General features: G+C 24.2%; 4 protein-coding genes across 4 annotated transcripts; all 4 read left to right on the top strand.

Moving 5' to 3' along the window:
* Positions 1–1926: 1926 nt before the first annotated feature.
* LOC106789187 lies at positions 1927–4489 on the top strand. Its single transcript, XM_014753179.1, has 5 exons — positions 1927–2020; positions 3096–3289; positions 3371–3710; positions 3806–4179; positions 4275–4489. The coding sequence occupies exons 2-5, from the start codon at positions 3121–3123 to the stop codon at positions 4352–4354; spliced, it is 963 nt and encodes a 320-aa protein (XP_014608665.1). The 5' UTR covers positions 1927–2020; positions 3096–3120; the 3' UTR covers positions 4355–4489.
* Positions 4490–7296: 2807 nt separating this feature from the next.
* LOC106789184 lies at positions 7297–7741 on the top strand. Its single transcript, XM_014753175.1, has 2 exons — positions 7297–7537; positions 7662–7741. Exons 1-2 carry the CDS (start codon positions 7297–7299, stop codon positions 7739–7741), a joined length of 321 nt encoding a protein of 106 aa, XP_014608661.1.
* A 2620-nt stretch (positions 7742–10361) lies between these two features.
* Positions 10362–11781, top strand: LOC106789183. Its single transcript, XM_014753174.1, has 5 exons — positions 10362–10371; positions 10444–10783; positions 10885–11255; positions 11377–11453; positions 11752–11781. Exons 1-5 carry the CDS (start codon positions 10362–10364, stop codon positions 11779–11781), a joined length of 828 nt encoding a protein of 275 aa, XP_014608660.1.
* A 1962-nt stretch (positions 11782–13743) lies between these two features.
* On the top strand, positions 13744–15626 carry LOC106789186. The gene is made up of 5 exons (XM_014753178.1): positions 13744–14031; positions 14196–14380; positions 14452–14806; positions 14929–15296; positions 15395–15626. The coding sequence occupies exons 1-5, from the start codon at positions 13946–13948 to the stop codon at positions 15472–15474; spliced, it is 1074 nt and encodes a 357-aa protein (XP_014608664.1). The 5' UTR covers positions 13744–13945; the 3' UTR covers positions 15475–15626.
* The last annotated feature ends 1685 nt before the right edge of the window (positions 15627–17311 follow it).

The following is a 17311-nucleotide window of genomic DNA, read 5'->3' as shown; positions in this document are numbered from 1 at the left end:
AACTGTTTTGCCAAGAAATACGTTTTCATTGTGGCACTGATATTGCAAAAATTAAGTTTCTCAAGACTCACATGCAAAATTATTTTCAAAACGATAGTCATATGCCAAGTTGTATGCTTTTATTTTCCCGTGAGTCTAGTATCCGTCAATTAATTGATTTACTTGTCACTTTGGCTGAATGGTAATTAATTAAATATCATTTAAATTGTTTTTCCATATATACAATATAATATATATATATATAAATAGTCCATTCGTATTTAGAAATAGTTCGAATGTTTCTATTTGTGCAGGTTTCCGAAAAGTAATATTAATATTTGGGGTGGTATTATAAATTCAATCACGGTTTGTCAACATTGTTTTAAAAAGTCATGTTGCCGAGTTATTGCCAACTGTACACTTATATTAATAAGTAATCCTAAACTTGTAGTATGGACTGAAATTTTAGATCAATTTTGCAATACTCGCGAAATAATCAGAGAAAAATTGATCAATTTAAAAAAGAAAATAAGTTTAAATGCGCATACAGTAGCTCTAATAAATACTGCTGTTCATCGAAAAGATCATTTTTATACTTTAGAAAATTCAATATTTCGTGAAATTTTTCCAGGTGTTACTTTATTTCACATGTATGGTAAGGCAGCTTTAAGGGGAGAAGGTTTACAGTACAATCATCGTGAGTATAAAACCAATAGAAAATTGAAATGCTTTATTTATATATTTGATACTTGAAAAAAGTTTCTGTCGCTTATTGTTTAGATACTATTATCACCAATACTTTATGTGCATTTATAGTTTAAATATTGAAAAAATGTTTGAAAATGTTTTCTATATGGCATTCGAGTACAATATAAATAAACGATTTTTCTATAGAACAAGTTCGAATTTTTAAAAGAAAAATGAAGCTTAAAGTTATCGTTTTCCTGGGGAAATTTTTTGTTAACACTGAAACCTTTTTTTGCATTACAAGTAGCGATGGAAAATACTTTGTATTAATTATGATTGATTATTCTTTTGTCATATGGTTTTCAATTTCAACAATACATTACAGAAACTTATTCAAGTATGTGATATATTAAAGTAAAATAAGATTTTTAAATGATAATTCTAGGTCTGAAGAAAAAAAAAAATTCCATAAAAAATATGCGTATGTTTTATCAAACAAGTATCATGATAATCACATATGATTAGATGCCGAATAAAATGTTTCAAATCTTGTGAAAATATTTAAGGTGCAGTTGATTAATAATAAACGTAAAAGAAAAAGAAACTTATATAAATTAATATCAAATTAAATTTTAAGTATAACATAAAGAAAAATTGAAATATTCATATTCGTATTTTTATATATAATATCGTTACTATTATATTGTATTTATTTTGTACATATCTAATGTTTATTTAATTATGTTTTTTTTTTTAAGAAAGAGAGAGAGAGAATGTATCAGCGTTTTTTTAATTTAAATGTTCTATCGACGACCGAATAATCTGCTAAAACACATTTAATTTACTGCATAATTTAACAAACAAGTGAACAAAAATAATTCATTAATCATATTCCATTATAATCTGGATGATTGTGTGTGTGTGTGTGTGTGTGTGAAAATATTTTTATTTGGCATCTCATATTTTGAAGAAAGCATTAAAATAATTATTAAAAAATGTTTCGTTAATTTTTCCTTTTATTTTAATCGTAGAAGTTTAAACGTAAACTTTGTAATAATACATAAATTTTGAGTAAGGTAATATTACAAATAAAATTTGTTTGATTTATGAATAATTGTTAATAATAACTGATAAATGGTAAGAAATTCTTCAATCATTCTATGATATTTGAATTTGTATACTACTGAATTTTGTAGGGCACACTGCGGCCGTATCGTGAAACTACTCTTTAATCTAATTTGCTAAGTTTATGTCAGTGTTAGTATTATAACTTTGTGTTGTGGTAACAGTATGACGGTTTTAATTTAAGAAAAATCTCTTATTAATAGTCATCAATATCTAATATCTTTTTCTCGTAAGTACAATTCTCGAAAAAACAAAAAAAAAACAAAACCTTGTGCAATGAGTAATTATTTATTTGGTATCTATAAGATTTGTGTACTCAATTACATTTCACAAGTTTTCTTGTAATTAAATATTTCTTACATGTTATCAGGGTAATCGATTATTAAATCAAATCAATTTATACCAATGAAAGGAAATAAAAGGATCGTGCTGTGACCGTTTTTGATTTGTATATTTTATTTTACGTTACTAAAAAGCTTCGTTTTTAAACGATTCTTCCAACAGGATGTTTTCGATAAAAATATTTTACGAAAAATATTATTGAAATGGAGAATAACATAAACGATATAAGTTTAAGTTTAGTGTTTAGTTATTTTAATGAAGATGAACTTAAAAATGTAGCTAAAGTTTCTAGGTATCATTATATATATTTTACAATTATGATATACTTATCTTGACACAACTTTTGAACTATCGTATTTCTAAGCAAATTTCTCTGTGATATTTTTAATATGTTGCTAAAAGACTCATTTACGATATTAAAAAAATATATAAATAATAAAAATTATTGTTGATATTAGACATTTTTTTTTACTCTTTTTGATAAATACTATAAGCTATTAAAACATCGAATACATTTTTTTTTATCACACTGTATGTCGTTGCATAATTTTTTTCATTTCAGTAATGATATAATGTGTGACCAATATTGTAAATAATTTAGCAGACACTTTGTTTGTTTTCAATATAAACATATTCTACTTTTGGAAAGTAAAAAATTCGGCACTTTATCGAAAAGAAATTAGACAGAAATTATGCAACAACCTAATACATATAAATATATATACCTCAGCATTTTCGGATATAAGTTTATAGGAATCGTTTTCATCTATTTAACTTCAGTAATATATAATATAAATTTAGTCCCTAACATTTGGACACCCTGTATATATAATATATAACTTTTATGTGAAAATGTTAATCGTCAGTAGTCCTTATTGTATAAATTAAGAGTTATGTGATTAATATATTCATATACAGAATAAGAATAGCTTACATACTGAAATTTTGTTTTATAATCATAGCTCATGGTTTATAAGTGCTAACCAAATGGAAGAACAACTAAAAGTTCCTGTATTTATGAGAAGAAGTAAAAAAAAAACGAAGAATCGTAGACACTGGTATTTAGTAAAAAAAACTATTACACAATATCTCAAAACTACGCCTAGGTTACAAATTATTTTCACTAACGATAAATATGTCAAAGCATTTTCAGATGGTAAAACTATATAATAACTGTGTACATTGATTATTACAGAATATTTTTGTATATAATATAATATATTATTATTTATTTCAGAATGTCATTGTAATATGTTGCCATCTACTTGCTATTTATTACAGATTGAATGTGATTTTCCGTTAGGCAATTTAGAAAAGGAAAATATTCTTATGAGTCTTGTTTTTCCTATGATATCTAAATTGAAAATAGAAACATATACCTTCATTTTAAAAGGTGGATTGTTTTGCCAAGAGATACGTTTTAATTGTAGTCCTAACGTAGGAGAGGTGAAATATTTTAAAGCTAAAATAGAACCTTACTTCATAAACGATAGTCCTATGCAAAAATGTATGATTGTATTCTGCAGGGATTTTAGTATTTATTATGTATTAGAATTATTTCAAGCTTTGAGTAGTTGGTAATATATTGAATATTTAATATTATTTTCCATAGATAGCTGTATAACCCATATTTGTTTTGAATAATAATTCTAATTTTTCTTTTTACTTATAGGTTTCCAGAAAATGAGATTCCTGTTTGGGGAGGGTTCATAGATATGCTCACTGTTTGCCAATGTTGTTTTAATACAAATTTTTGTAAAATTGAAGCGGAGATGGTACTTATGTTTATAAGTAGTCCAGATATGAAAGTTTGGACTTTAACTTTAGATGAAACATGTAAAAGTAAGATAACTATAATAAATAAATTAACAACATTTAAAAAGGAAGTAGAGTTAAAGTTACATTCTGTAGCATTAATGTATGTTTCTTCGAGACGTATTGAAAATCTTTATATGTTGGAGACAAACTCATTCAAAGAAATATTTCCAAATACAATTTTATTTCCAATTTATGGCGAGACTTCATTTGGAGGAAAAAATTGGTTAGGTTGGTAACATGTCAACACACAGCAACAAAATAATATAATATTATATTTATAATACTCAGAAAAAAAAAATGATATTTTTAAATGATTATTTCAGAAATAAGCGAAATAATACCAGACGATTTTTCAGTAATGGAAGGTTGCAATACAACTATCATGATACTCACATATAATTAGATTACAAACGCATACATCCTAGACTTCATATTTTTATTTTATTTTATCATTGTTTTATTTTATCTTCATATATCTTCTCACATACATACCATATTGATACGAGGTTTATATTAAACTAACAATATTAAGTAAAAATCATGATCATTGTATTAGTGTTTTTAATTTGATTGAAATCTAATATATGAACCATAAACTATAATATAAGGAAAGCGTATATTTTCTATTTCTATTGTTAAGTTTACAATTAGTGATTTATAAATTGTTTTCGTATACTTCAGAGTCGATTCTAACGACACAAACATAAACAAAATGTGTTATTATAAGTCACAGTTCTCAATTGACATGATCAGTTTATGTTTATTCTTGGAACAGGTATCATAGCTACAAAGGTAAGAGAATTATCATTTTTCGTGGATAATGAAATGACTTGGTTAGATAAACGTGATGAAAGTGTTATCGAAATATTACTAATTTATTAATTTATTACAAAATAAATTCATAATCACAGCACACAATGCTCTCCACATTTATTGTAGATAAATTATTTTTCAGATCGTAAAAGTTTCTTCACATGACATGACGGACAGTCTTTGATTATATTCTGAAAGATTGGATTTGTATATATAAACATTTAATATAATATATTGAACATTTATTCTTAATTTAATTTGTGGATTTTTCATGTACTATGTCTAAGATCTATTTGAACAAATTTTCGAGCTAATTATCCTACAATATTTAGATTTTTATATAATTGTATTTTATGCGACAAAACATTGCGACCACAAGGACGAATTAACTTATGGTTTCTAATTTTCTTAATTTTTATTTCTGTCTGTGTTATGACTCCGCTGTTGATACAAGTACGATTATTCAAATTTAAAGAAAAAATCTTTTATTATTGTATAACAGTTTTCACAAAATATTTTTTTTTTTCTTCTCCTATATATGTTTACAAATAATAATCTATAATTCAGAAGCAAAAGATTAGTGGAAATCACGATCTCAAATATTGAGAAGATATATAACTCATATTCATTTCAAAAAAACATTTTTTGAAGATTATTGTTGAATATAACTTTGAGATTATATATATTTTTATTGATATAATTTTGATTAGTTGATGAACAAATATTTTTTACTCTATTTAATTGAATGTTATTGGAAAAAAATGTACGAAAATTTAAATTATTGTATATTGCGTAATATTTTTAAATATTTCAATGCAACAGAGTTGGATGTTGTTTCTAAGGTTTGCAGGTACGATTACTTTCAAAATTTATAATATATCACTGATTATTTTGTATCAGAATAGTTTTTAATAAGAAAGTATTGAAATAATAGAAAAGCTTTTATGGTGTTGTATGCATCCATAGTGTTTATGTATGTGTATGTATAGTATGAGTTATAAGAGACAAAAAAATATTTCGAAAAGCAAAAAACAAACCACGTACGTTTTCAAAAATATATGTAAGAGTGGGATAAAATGATTGAAGAAAGAAATGATAATCGTAGAAAGAAAGATTTGTATGTTTGGAAAGAGAATAAAAAAGGGCAACCCTTTTGTGTACGTGTATCAGAGTGTAATAAATTATGCATTGTTTTGAAATCAAATTTGGGATCAAAATTTAGGATATTAATTCATTATTTATGTTATTATGTGTTGCTATGTTTATTGGAAATCTTTTCTTTACAAATTACTGAATGTGTGATTATGAATTGTTGGTATTTGTACGAAATATTTTAGAAGAACAGAGGATAATGTTTAGTTTTAATTATTACATTTTTTATATTAATAATAGAAAAATAAATAATTCATTGTACATTATGTAATACGATAAATATATTTAATCGTTTGAGTATCACAAGTTATTATGAAAATCCGTACGTACAATTAATTTCAACTTCGAAACGTGTTAAAGTTGTTTTTTCTGTTATAAAAATGTTATAATTTTGTAAAAACAATTATATATCAAACAGAAAAAAAGTGCAATCGCGTTGATTGCCACTCAAACTGTTAAAAGACAAAAACAGTATGTGTATACTGAAAAATGATATTTTATTATTATAGATTATGGTCAAAAGTTATGGAAGATGAGATAGCATCAAGAGGTCCCATATGTATTACAACAATCATCGGAGAAAAAGAATCTATGGTGAACGGGCACAATAGAGCTTGCAAAGCCTTGGGAAATTTACGAATTAAGCCTTTTATACAATTTCAAATAATTGAAAATTTTTTTAATTCTCATTACATAAATGGCAAGTTTTTTCTTTTTTATATTATAACGCGTATATATTGTTTTATAGAGATTATTGGTATTAAAGTTAATTTGATATTTTTAAGGATGCCCTTGCAGTTATTTGCCAAATAGTTGTTATTCGTTATATTTGAAAAATCTTTTTGTGCGAAACAATACCAGTAGAATTATTAACATGATTATACCTGAAATATCATCCATGCAAATTATTACCCGTACTTTTGTTACGTTACCATGGACTATGGGTATATTTTGCGTAGAACAAAATTATAACAGCGATTATGTATTTTTGAATGCCAAAGAAATGAAAGAAGATTTTGTAAATTTTATCAGTCCAGACAATACCGAGAAAAGGTGTATGATATTATTTTCTAAGCTCGTTAATAGCGACCTGGTACAATTATTTGTAGAACATTTTTTATCCTGGTATGAGATATTTATTTATTTATTTTTTTTATTTAATTGAATTTTCCGCAAAATTATATTCCACATTTCTATTTGCAAATATTCATATTTTGTCCTTTTTTTTGTTCCCCCTCCCCCCCCCGTAGGTTTCCCAACATTGAAATTAATGTTTGGGGTGGAATATTAGATGAAGTAAGGATCTGTTGTTTTAATTATGAATTAAGTTTATGTTGCGGCGAAACAAATTTTGTATGTATTTTTCTAAACGGTACCGACATGGAAACATGGATTTTAACATTAAACGAAGATTGCAATGACAAGGAAAAAATCGAAACGAAATTTGCGGACTTCAAAAAAAATGTACAATTAAAAAATCACTCGATGGGTTTCATGTACGTTACTTATCGTCGTGCTCCAAATTTCTTTTTAATAGAATCAACTGTATTTAAACAAATGTTTCCGGAAACACCTCTTTTTTATATTCTTGGTTCTGCAGCATTTGGAGAAGATTTAAAGGGTTAGTATCATGTCAATAGAATAACAAAATATCATATCTTAATTATTAATTATTAGATATTGTATTTAATTGATCATATAAATTTGTTATTTATTTATAATTAAACGTATGGAAATGTTTTCAGTAACGCTTGAAACATTGAAACTTAGTCAGCAAAAGACCCAACGTATGGAAACCAAACTCATGATACTTACATATAATTAATAAATTATTTAATATGACAAACATTTTTTAGAGGTAGAGTCAAGATAAAAGAAGACAACATTATATTTGTATTATTTTAATACAATTGTATCATTGCATTTATTATATATGGATATTAAATTTCTATTATTGAAGTTAATTAAAAAGTAAACCTCTTTGAAAATATATCATCATCTTATTTTAAATTCGTTTCTTTCAAACGATCTCAAATGTAGGTTATTTATAAGAAATTATTATACAAATTTTATACAAATAAAAATTAAATTTGAAAAGAAACGTTATATTACTTTTGATTTTGGAGTTTTTGTTTATATTATTGTGACATAAGCTTAATATGATATTTATTTTTATTATTGACATAAGCTTAATATGATATACTACAGTAACAGGCAAAAACTAATCTTGTTTTTAATCTGAATAACTCTTGTCTATGTTTATGCTTTAACTTATTATTGGGATTAGTTTATGATGGTTTGAATTTAATGAACATATTTCATTACTCCAAAGCAAAGTTTAACGTCCTCTTGTAAGTATAAATCTTGAAAATAATATATACTGAAAGAACAACCTAAATATTCAGATAATTATTGCTTTTTAAGTTTTATTTTTATCGAACAATCTATACACATTTAAGTATATTATTAGGACACTGTATCAAGTTAGTAATTGATAATATTTTTATACGATTAATAATGTTTCATAAATATAATACATTTTACATGATATATGTGAAGTTTGATTTTAAACTTTTTTTATTATTAGGAAATCTAAAAGTGTAGCGAATTTTGTGAATTTATTTTTTTTGGAATACGAGATAATGATTGTTTATAAACAAGATAGTTCAAGGGGATAGTATAACGTTCTTATAACATCGTTGTATTTTGATATTTGATAAATATTAACACGCAAAAGTATATTATAATTGGATAACTGTTTTTAATATTTAATACTGTGATTTGAAAAGCTTTGGTAATTTAGTGAAATATTTCTTTTCTATTAAAACATAATCTAAATAATTGTCTAATTGATAGACACTTTTCAAGTTTAAAGGTAAACTATTTTAAATTAAATAATTTCTTGATACATTATAGAAACAAATAAAATCAAGGTTAAAAATAACATATTCAAAATATATTATGAAATCTAATAAACTTAGGATATTTGTTTAAAAACTTTGCAGATTTTATTGGGAAAGTGAGTTTGAGGAATATAAAATGAATATTTGAAAATCAATAAGAATAATTTGTATAAAACTGTATTCAAGTAAATGAAATACTATTCTTAAGTTTATAGAATATTCTTCAACAAAGGAACCAAATATCATCAAAAAAAAAAATAAAGATAGTATCTTAACCATTAGAATTGTGTGTTCTGTAATACGTTGCAAAAGCAACCATATTGTTGTATAATAATTAAAACAATATATGTTTCAAAATATTGTCCCTTTCGTAATTAAAAATAAAATTTTAAGATATTTCTATTAAACAATTGTACTGGGAAGTATATCTGTACATACGTGACACATATTCGTTTTTAAAACTATTTTCCAGAATAATTTAAATACATCTTCCCAGCATAGGCTATTTTTAAAGTTGTACTATATAATAAACTGATTGAAAAATATAATATTAAAAGGAATTAATATTTACAGAAAAAATATGGTTGAAAATTTAAATTACGATACTATGCGTATTATTTTTCATTATTTAAATGGTAAAGAATTGCATCGTGCATCTCTGGTTTGCAGGTAAAAATTAATATTAATAATTTATAATATTTATAAGTGTCTTGTTTATGAATATGTTAATAATTAATTTTTGGTATAAATTTAAATTGTAAAAATTATTTATTATATTTATTTAACACGTTGAGTGCAATAGGGATCATAGTGACCAGTGAAATCAGGGTTATTGGAAATAGATAATTTGAATAAATTTCAATGCTTTTAGATTTTTCAATATTATCATCGTTATCACAATAACGTGAATAAATTAATGCAGTAGAAAACATCTAAAAATATATTTACTTATATATATATATATATATATATATATAACATGTATTTTATAATATTATGCATTCATTTTGCAATGTGTCGTATTAAAACACTTAATCAAAGGACAGGTGAACACGTACAATCTTTACAATACGTCACAACATTTTGGGTGTAGTTTTTTGCTTTTGTCTTTACGTGAACACGATTAAACACTGTTACTTATCTGTTATAAATAATATTTCAATATAAAGTGTGACACCATAATAATAAATTTGTGTTAATGTCACGGATAAATCATGTACAATTAGTATGGTATTCAACGTGTGTTAATAATAAAAATGAATAATTTATTGTACAATAAAATAGCATTAGTACGATAAAAATGTATTTAAAAAATAGAAATAATTAATAATGTCTCTTTTTTCTGATCATAGATCTTGGTTAAACATTGCGGAAGATGAAAAAATATCTAGAGGTCCCATATGCTTTGTAAAACCCCCCCATAATAAGTTACAATCTAGCTGCATCAAAATTTGGCGAGATACATTAAATAAACACTTAAGGTTTTTGCGAATAAAAGCTTACGTACAAATCCATTTCACTCAAAATTTATTGTTTCCCACTATGACAGAAAGTAAGTTTGATATGATAAGCATTATTAATTCGCAGATAATATTTGTATTTAAAGTATTTTAATTTTTTCAAGAATGCTATTGCCAATTTATGCCATTCAATTGTACCTCGTTGTTTTTGGGAAACTTTTATTCCCATAAACATCATAATTACATCAGTAGTTTGTTTTTACCCGAAGTATCTTCTATTAAAATCACTATGTGTTCTTTTCTTACTGGACCTTGGAACGATTTATTGTATTGCCCAGAAATAAATACAAACTTTGATCCTAATTTGAAAAAGTTTCATGAATGGAAATCAGAATTTGAAAATCTTTTTGTAAATACCAGATCTATGCCAAGTTGTTTGATTTTTTTTTGTGATCGAAACAGCATTCGCGTAGCCAAATCACTCCTGAAACATTACATAGACTGGTGAGATATATTTATTTTCTTATATATTTGTTCTTTTATAACATTTTTTTTTTTCATTTCAATTCGCGAAATAATATTTTGAATCTGTACTTTTTTCGTAGTTTTCCAGATAATAGAATTTTCGTTTGGGGTGGGATACTAGACTTATTAACGATTTGTCTTGTTAAAAATAATGAACATTTCTGCAGAAGAAGATTGAGTTGTGCATCCATTTTTATAAGCGGTGTTAATATGAGAACATGGATTTTAACTTTGAACGAGGACTGTACTACCAACGAAGAAATTACAAAAAAATTGACAGATTTCAAAATGGTTGTTGAATTGAAACAACACTCGATAGGTTTCATTTACACATCTAATTTTCGTTTTCATAAGTTCAATTGCTTAGAATCCATTATATTTAAACAAATATTTCCAAAACTACCTGTTTTTTATATGTGTGGTATCACAGGATACGCTGGAGATTTAAATGGTTCGTAAAATTTCCAAAAAAAAAAGACAAATCTATATCTATTTAATAGTGTGTGTGTGTGTGTGTATATTGTTATATATTTCATTAATAATATAAAAATATATTATTTATTTTTAAATAGATATTTTAGAAACTATTTCAAATATGACGCCAAAAAATCATTGGACAAAGGATAATTATTTGGATACAGTAATCATGGTACTTACATACAATTAGTAATTTGATAAAATAAGAGAACTTTGTGTGATCGAGATTTATAATAACAATATTTTTTTATTATATATTTTACGTAAAGATAAAATATAAAAATGAAGACATGTATTTATCTATATACGTATATATATATATATATATATATATATATATATATATATAGATAAATATGAAGAATATATTAACTGATTGTGAGATATATAAGAGTGTATTATTGTATTTTAAGAGCGTGTACTTGTATTGTTTCTATAATGATAGTTATATCATTATTTTTATTTTATAGACAATAAGTTATTTGAGATATTCAACATGATTGAAACGTTGATTTACAAAAATAAAATCTTTCCATTTTTAATTAGTAATTTCTTATGATATTAATTATCAAATAATTTCGAACAATTGTATAATTTGTATATAAAAATATTAATATGTAAATATTAATTACTGTACATAAAGAGCGTAATTAATCTATATCCTTTATTATTATTAGACTGAATTAAAATATTTTTGTTTTATTACGTGAATAAAAGAAGAATTGTGTAAATGATTCATGAAAAATTTCTGTCTATTTTCTTTTATTCGCGTCATTTATATTAGTACAATTTTTTACAGAAAGATTGGTAATGTAATGTAATGTGATGTATTTTTTATTGTATTCCAAAGATTACAAATCTCACGTATTTACTCTGCCTAACATCCTTTCTAATCCTATTTACACTATTTAAACATTTATTTAATATTTTTACATTCCTCATTACTTTCCCCTTTTCATTTCCTCTCTTTCGTATCTTATCACTAGAAAAATTAGTAATGTTTAGGTACATTTCTTTCGAACTAAAGTAAATAGTACTTTTCTTTCAATTGTAATGACGTTGCTTTTTAGTATAGTTACTTAAACCAAAGTGGATTGCTCACGGCGCGGTATAAAATCTTTGATTGCATTATAGAAAATAGGATTTGTTTAAGCTTTTTACATGTGGAACAGCAACTCTCAATCCAATCAGTGAAATTTTCCTGTATATTACATTGATCTAGTTCAATTTACTTTTGAAACAATTGCTTTACAAAATTTTTATTTACACATATTACTGAGAGTTTTGATCGAAATATTTTCATATCATACGGTTTAGAAAATTTATTTTTATTGCACACCGATTTTATACATCTTCTCGTTAGTATAAATTTCATTATATGCATTTGATAGCATTCGATGAGTTTCAGCAGCAAATTTGTATATATTTAAGTAAAAAATTAAAAGCTCCTGCAAATGATGAAAATTTGACTCGTAAAATGACATTTTCAAACGAGAACAATTTTTAATTGAAACATAAATCGAATAATGTTTTAATGGGATTATGTTGACAGATGTTCAAGCTTATTGTATGAGGTCTATTATTTATTTATTTCGACCACTAACTAACCGCTAAAAGACTTTATAGGAAAACGGCGGAAGTAAAGCTGCAGATCTAGTTGATAAAAATAACGCGTGATTCGTTAATTAACCACCATAATGTTTTCACTTCTGCGTAGAAAAACTTAAGCGTGAAATTCTATGAAGCATTTTTGCATCTGGCGTTAAACATAAATGTACATTGCATTTTGAATATTTTATTTTCGGGATTCGTTTATACCTGGGATTTTTGCAGCTTCCTTTGTCGTCCGAAAAAATTGACCAATGTGCTATTTTATCTTTTCGTATGTTTTCTACTGAGAGTACTGTATTTAGTCTACTTTTTAAAGGATAAAAAAAGATCCTATCTGAAAATATAATTTGTAAAATAATTAAATGTGTGTTACATTCAAGTGTTTAGAAATTTGGATTTTATTGTATTTTAAGTTTTCTCTTTTTACGGATATAAAATCATAAATCAACAGTCAAGTTTATTATTAGATCATATTGTTCAGTTACCAATGATAACAATATTTTTGATTTGTTAAATAATACATTTTACACGAAATAAAATTTGATCTTAAATGTAATTTAAGTATTAAGAAATCTTTTAAAATGTGAGACTAAATATTACTAGTTTGTGTTCTTCGAAATGTGAAGGTTGTTTTAATAAATAAACATGGTAATCTGTACGGACAAAATTAAATCCTGTAAGATCAGTCGTGTTTCGATATTCGTGAAATTATTCGTAAATATAAAATCAAAATTCAATTTGAAGTCAAATGTAGAGCACTTGGAAAATTTAAGTTCATTAGGCATCAAAGTTAAAAGTTCTTATTTCAACAATGATAAATGTGAATGTGTAATGACAGAAAAAATGTAAAAGAAACTGTTGGAATTTCACGTTGGAACCTTGGTTGAAATTAAAAAATTTGTATATGTTTCACTTTTCGGAAGAGAACATTATGTCATTGTACTTATTCTGTTAAGATTTGAATGTGTGTTTATTTATAAAGTGAATATACATATATATAATATATATTTAAGAAATAAATCATTCTGTCATATTGAATATTGTTGGAAAAAAATGGAGAACAGATACGATAATGCTATGCGTTTAGTTTTTAGATATTTAAGTGATAGGGATTTGAAAAAATTATCTTCGATTAACAGGTAATTTAAATCAAGCATTTATGATATCAATGTCTCTCGTTTGATAATATATAATAATTATATTGAATAACATTTATATTTTATTTATTGGTATTTTAATACGATGAATATATATTTAAATGTTAATAATTGTTGCAATTGTTTTTTTCTTTTTTTACTGATAGATCTTGGTCGAAACTTATTAAAGAAGAAAATCTATTGAAAGGTCCCCAGTTAATTACAGGACAAGTAATAAAAACTCGTAACAATAGAATTACTCTAAAGGATAACGTTTTTAATTTTACCCACACAAAACCTTTTTTAATTTTATCTTTTACTAATAAGAATTCAAAATCAAGAGTAATAAAAAGTAAGTAAGATTATAATTGAGTATTAAATAATAAGATATTGTGTTGTAAAAATGATTTGAATATTTTTAAGGACTTCACACGAAGCTAAGACCAACTTATTGTTATACAGTAATGTTGAAAAGAGATTTTATTGAAGATGAAAATACAATTTGGACAATTATAATTCCTCATTCATCTGCAATCAAATTAAACGCCTTTAGCTTTGGGGAAAGATTTTATCTGCCAGGATTTTTTTGTATAGAAACATGTCATTTCATGGAAATAGATTTCGAATATTTTCCGGAAATGAGATCTTATTTCGACAGATTTATTGACAATTGTATGACTTATCCTCCCGATTCTAGTTATACGACTTGTATGATTATATTATGCGTATATTATAATATATCTCATTTATTACATATAATAAAACATTTAAACACTTGGTAATATATATATATATATTTATTTATATTCAATATATTAATTATTATATTATTTTATATACGTAAAAATATAGATTATATTTATATTCATCAATATTTTTCTAATTCATCTTTTTATATAGGTATACAATTGGTCCTATTTGGGGTGCTACGATAGATTCAGCAGAAGCATGTAATCGTATATGGAACGCACCACCAAATTGTTCCAAAACAAATATCATACAAATTTTTATAACTAGCCATAATATGAGTACTCAGTATTTAACGTTAAATGAAAATTGTAATACCGAAGAAAAAATTTTTAGGATGCTCCAAGATTTAAGGAATAGAATATTATTAAGGAGACATTCCATTGGTTTTTTATGCACTCCTACTGCACGTTATAAAGATTTCTACGAGATTGAATCAAGAGTGTTCAAAAAAGTTTTTCCTAAGATACCATTGGCACATATTTTCAGTAACAGACCATTTGGAGCTAAAGATCTCAAAGGTTCGTAAAATTTCTATTGAAAAAAAAAAAAAAAGAAAATGCCTTATTTATTCATTTCATAAAAAATAAACAAAATATTTTGTATATATTTATTTTAGAATTTTATAGCTATTTGATAGGAATCAAGCCGCACGTAAATAATAAAGCTTCAACTTTATTAATACTATCGTATAACTAAATTCGCATAAATTGTGTAAGTTTTTTGTGATAATTTATAACAAAAATTATATTATTAATACATGTAACGGTTAAAATAATGAGTTATATCTATATGAATGTTTGTGTGAGCAACTATGTAATAATATATTATTTGTGACAAGAAAATGAATACTATCACGTTTGTATTATTTTTATACCTATAATAATTTATCCCACGTTTTATTATTAAATTATGTTTAAAAATATAAGTAACTTTTACTCTTAAATTAATAATTTTCAATTAAAATAGTTAATTGAATTAATATAAATAAATAAATTAATACAAATATATTAATAAAATAATTATAATAATAAATGATCTAATATATGATCCTAATAATAAAATAAATATAAATTATATTAATTAAATTAATATAAATAATAAATTTAATTAATATACTAGAATTAACAATGAAGCGTAATTTTATTTATACTATTGTATTTTGTTTTTATTGGATCGATTAAGTATATCATTTTTTGTATCGCGTAAATTAAACAAAGTTTTGTAAAAATTTGCATTTAGTGACACATTCAAAATTTCGTTTCTATAAAAAAGAAAAAAGAAAATTAATTATTATTGCCATTATATATTGATAAAATAATTAAATCATTTACTGTTTTCTTTTTTTATATTAATTGTTTCATTAAATTTCATCTTTTATTTAATTTATTTTTTTTGCGAATAGCTTTTTATTGTTTAATTTTTCTACCTAAACTGGTTTTTTTTCTTGTTTCAATTGTAAACGTAATTCTTAAAGGCGTACTTTTATGTTTTCACGATTTGTTATTCATCAAAATTTTTGTACACCAACTTTTTATCATCATCAACCTAATAGGAAAAATTTTCTAATTAATTGTCTTACAAAATTCTCGGAATTGTTTATGTCTAATCTTCGTACGACACATTACGGTCGTTAAAAGCAAACAATCTTGTTACTAGTTCATATAAATTCTATTTCTTCTTATATTACAACATACTTTTGATATTGGAATAGACAATTCGAATTGAGTACAAAATATTATTGTTTTCTTGTGGAAAATAATTTTAAATATATTTGTTTGGTAAGTACAAAACTTACAAATAATATGCACGGTGAATAATTTTAATGTTGAAAACTAATAAAATGATATCAAGCTGCATTATTATTTTGTTTTTCATAAAGCAGAAAAAAAAAGATATCCACAGTTTAACACTCAATTAAAGTACTGTTCGTATTTTACACAAAAGTATAGATTATTATTACATCTTAATAAATACTTGATAAATAAAAAAGTAGAAGATCATTATTTTCTAATTTTAATATTAGAATATTGAAAAATATAACAAATTCAACGTTACTTTAGTTTTCATTTTTTTTTTAATTTTCAAAATCTAAAGGTCCTGCTTATATACAAATATAGTAAACTGTAAGGACATTATTATGTTTAATAACATTGCTTGATTTTTGATGTTCGTGAAATTTATTATTTATAATAGAATGCAAATGTAATAATTTCTTCAGTACAAATAGATTTCTTTTATTTTTATTATATGAAAGAACACAATTGTAGATTTTATTACATAATTAATACATGTAGAAATTAAATAGTTGATAAAAAAAAAAGATCGAATATGAAATCCGTATATCCCTGTATGACAAAACAAAAATTAGATTAATAGAAAAATAGACAAATTAAGAAAAATTTGAAATTAGTTCTACAAAAGCTAGATGAAAAACTTATCGTCAAAATTAGGAAGCAAATACGTACGTAAAAAGATAAACACCTATAAAATATATATACTGTTTATTTTATATTGTATATATATATATATAATT

The sequence above is a fragment of the Polistes canadensis genome, unplaced genomic scaffold (genome assembly GCF_001313835.1).
Source record: "Polistes canadensis isolate GaletaPanama2010 unplaced genomic scaffold, ASM131383v1 scaffold_167, whole genome shotgun sequence".
NCBI lineage: Eukaryota > Metazoa > Arthropoda > Insecta > Hymenoptera > Vespidae > Polistes > Polistes canadensis.
Note: the sequence above shows the minus strand (reverse complement) of the source record. Positions and strands in the feature narration are given on the sequence as shown.

Excerpts from the sequence above, each read along its gene's own strand:
- LOC106789183 (XM_014753174.1), top strand. Across the intron at positions 11,256-11,376 it reads ATACGCTGGAGATTTAAATG|ATATTTTAGAAACTATTTCA; the intron begins GTTCGTAAAATT and ends ATTTTTAAATAG. Across the intron at positions 11,454-11,751 it reads ATTTGGATACAGTAATCATG|ACAATAAGTTATTTGAGATA; the intron begins GTACTTACATAC and ends TTTATTTTATAG.
- LOC106789187 (XM_014753179.1), top strand. The coding sequence starts at position 3,121 with ATGGAAGAACAACTAAAAGTTCCTGTATTTATGAGAAGAAGTAAAAAA. Across the intron at positions 3,290-3,370 it reads TGTCAAAGCATTTTCAGATG|AATGTCATTGTAATATGTTG; the intron begins GTAAAACTATAT and ends TATTTATTTCAG. Across the intron at positions 4,180-4,274 it reads TGGAGGAAAAAATTGGTTAG|AAATAAGCGAAATAATACCA; the intron begins GTTGGTAACATG and ends TGATTATTTCAG.
- LOC106789186 (XM_014753178.1), top strand. The coding sequence starts at position 13,946 with ATGGAGAACAGATACGATAATGCTATGCGTTTAGTTTTTAGATATTTA. Across the intron at positions 14,032-14,195 it reads AAATTATCTTCGATTAACAG|ATCTTGGTCGAAACTTATTA; the intron begins GTAATTTAAATC and ends TTTTACTGATAG. Across the intron at positions 14,807-14,928 it reads ATAAAACATTTAAACACTTG|GTATACAATTGGTCCTATTT; the intron begins GTAATATATATA and ends CTTTTTATATAG.
- LOC106789184 (XM_014753175.1), top strand. The coding sequence starts at position 7,297 with ATGGAAACATGGATTTTAACATTAAACGAAGATTGCAATGACAAGGAA. Across the intron at positions 7,538-7,661 it reads ATTTGGAGAAGATTTAAAGG|TAACGCTTGAAACATTGAAA; the intron begins GTTAGTATCATG and ends AAATGTTTTCAG.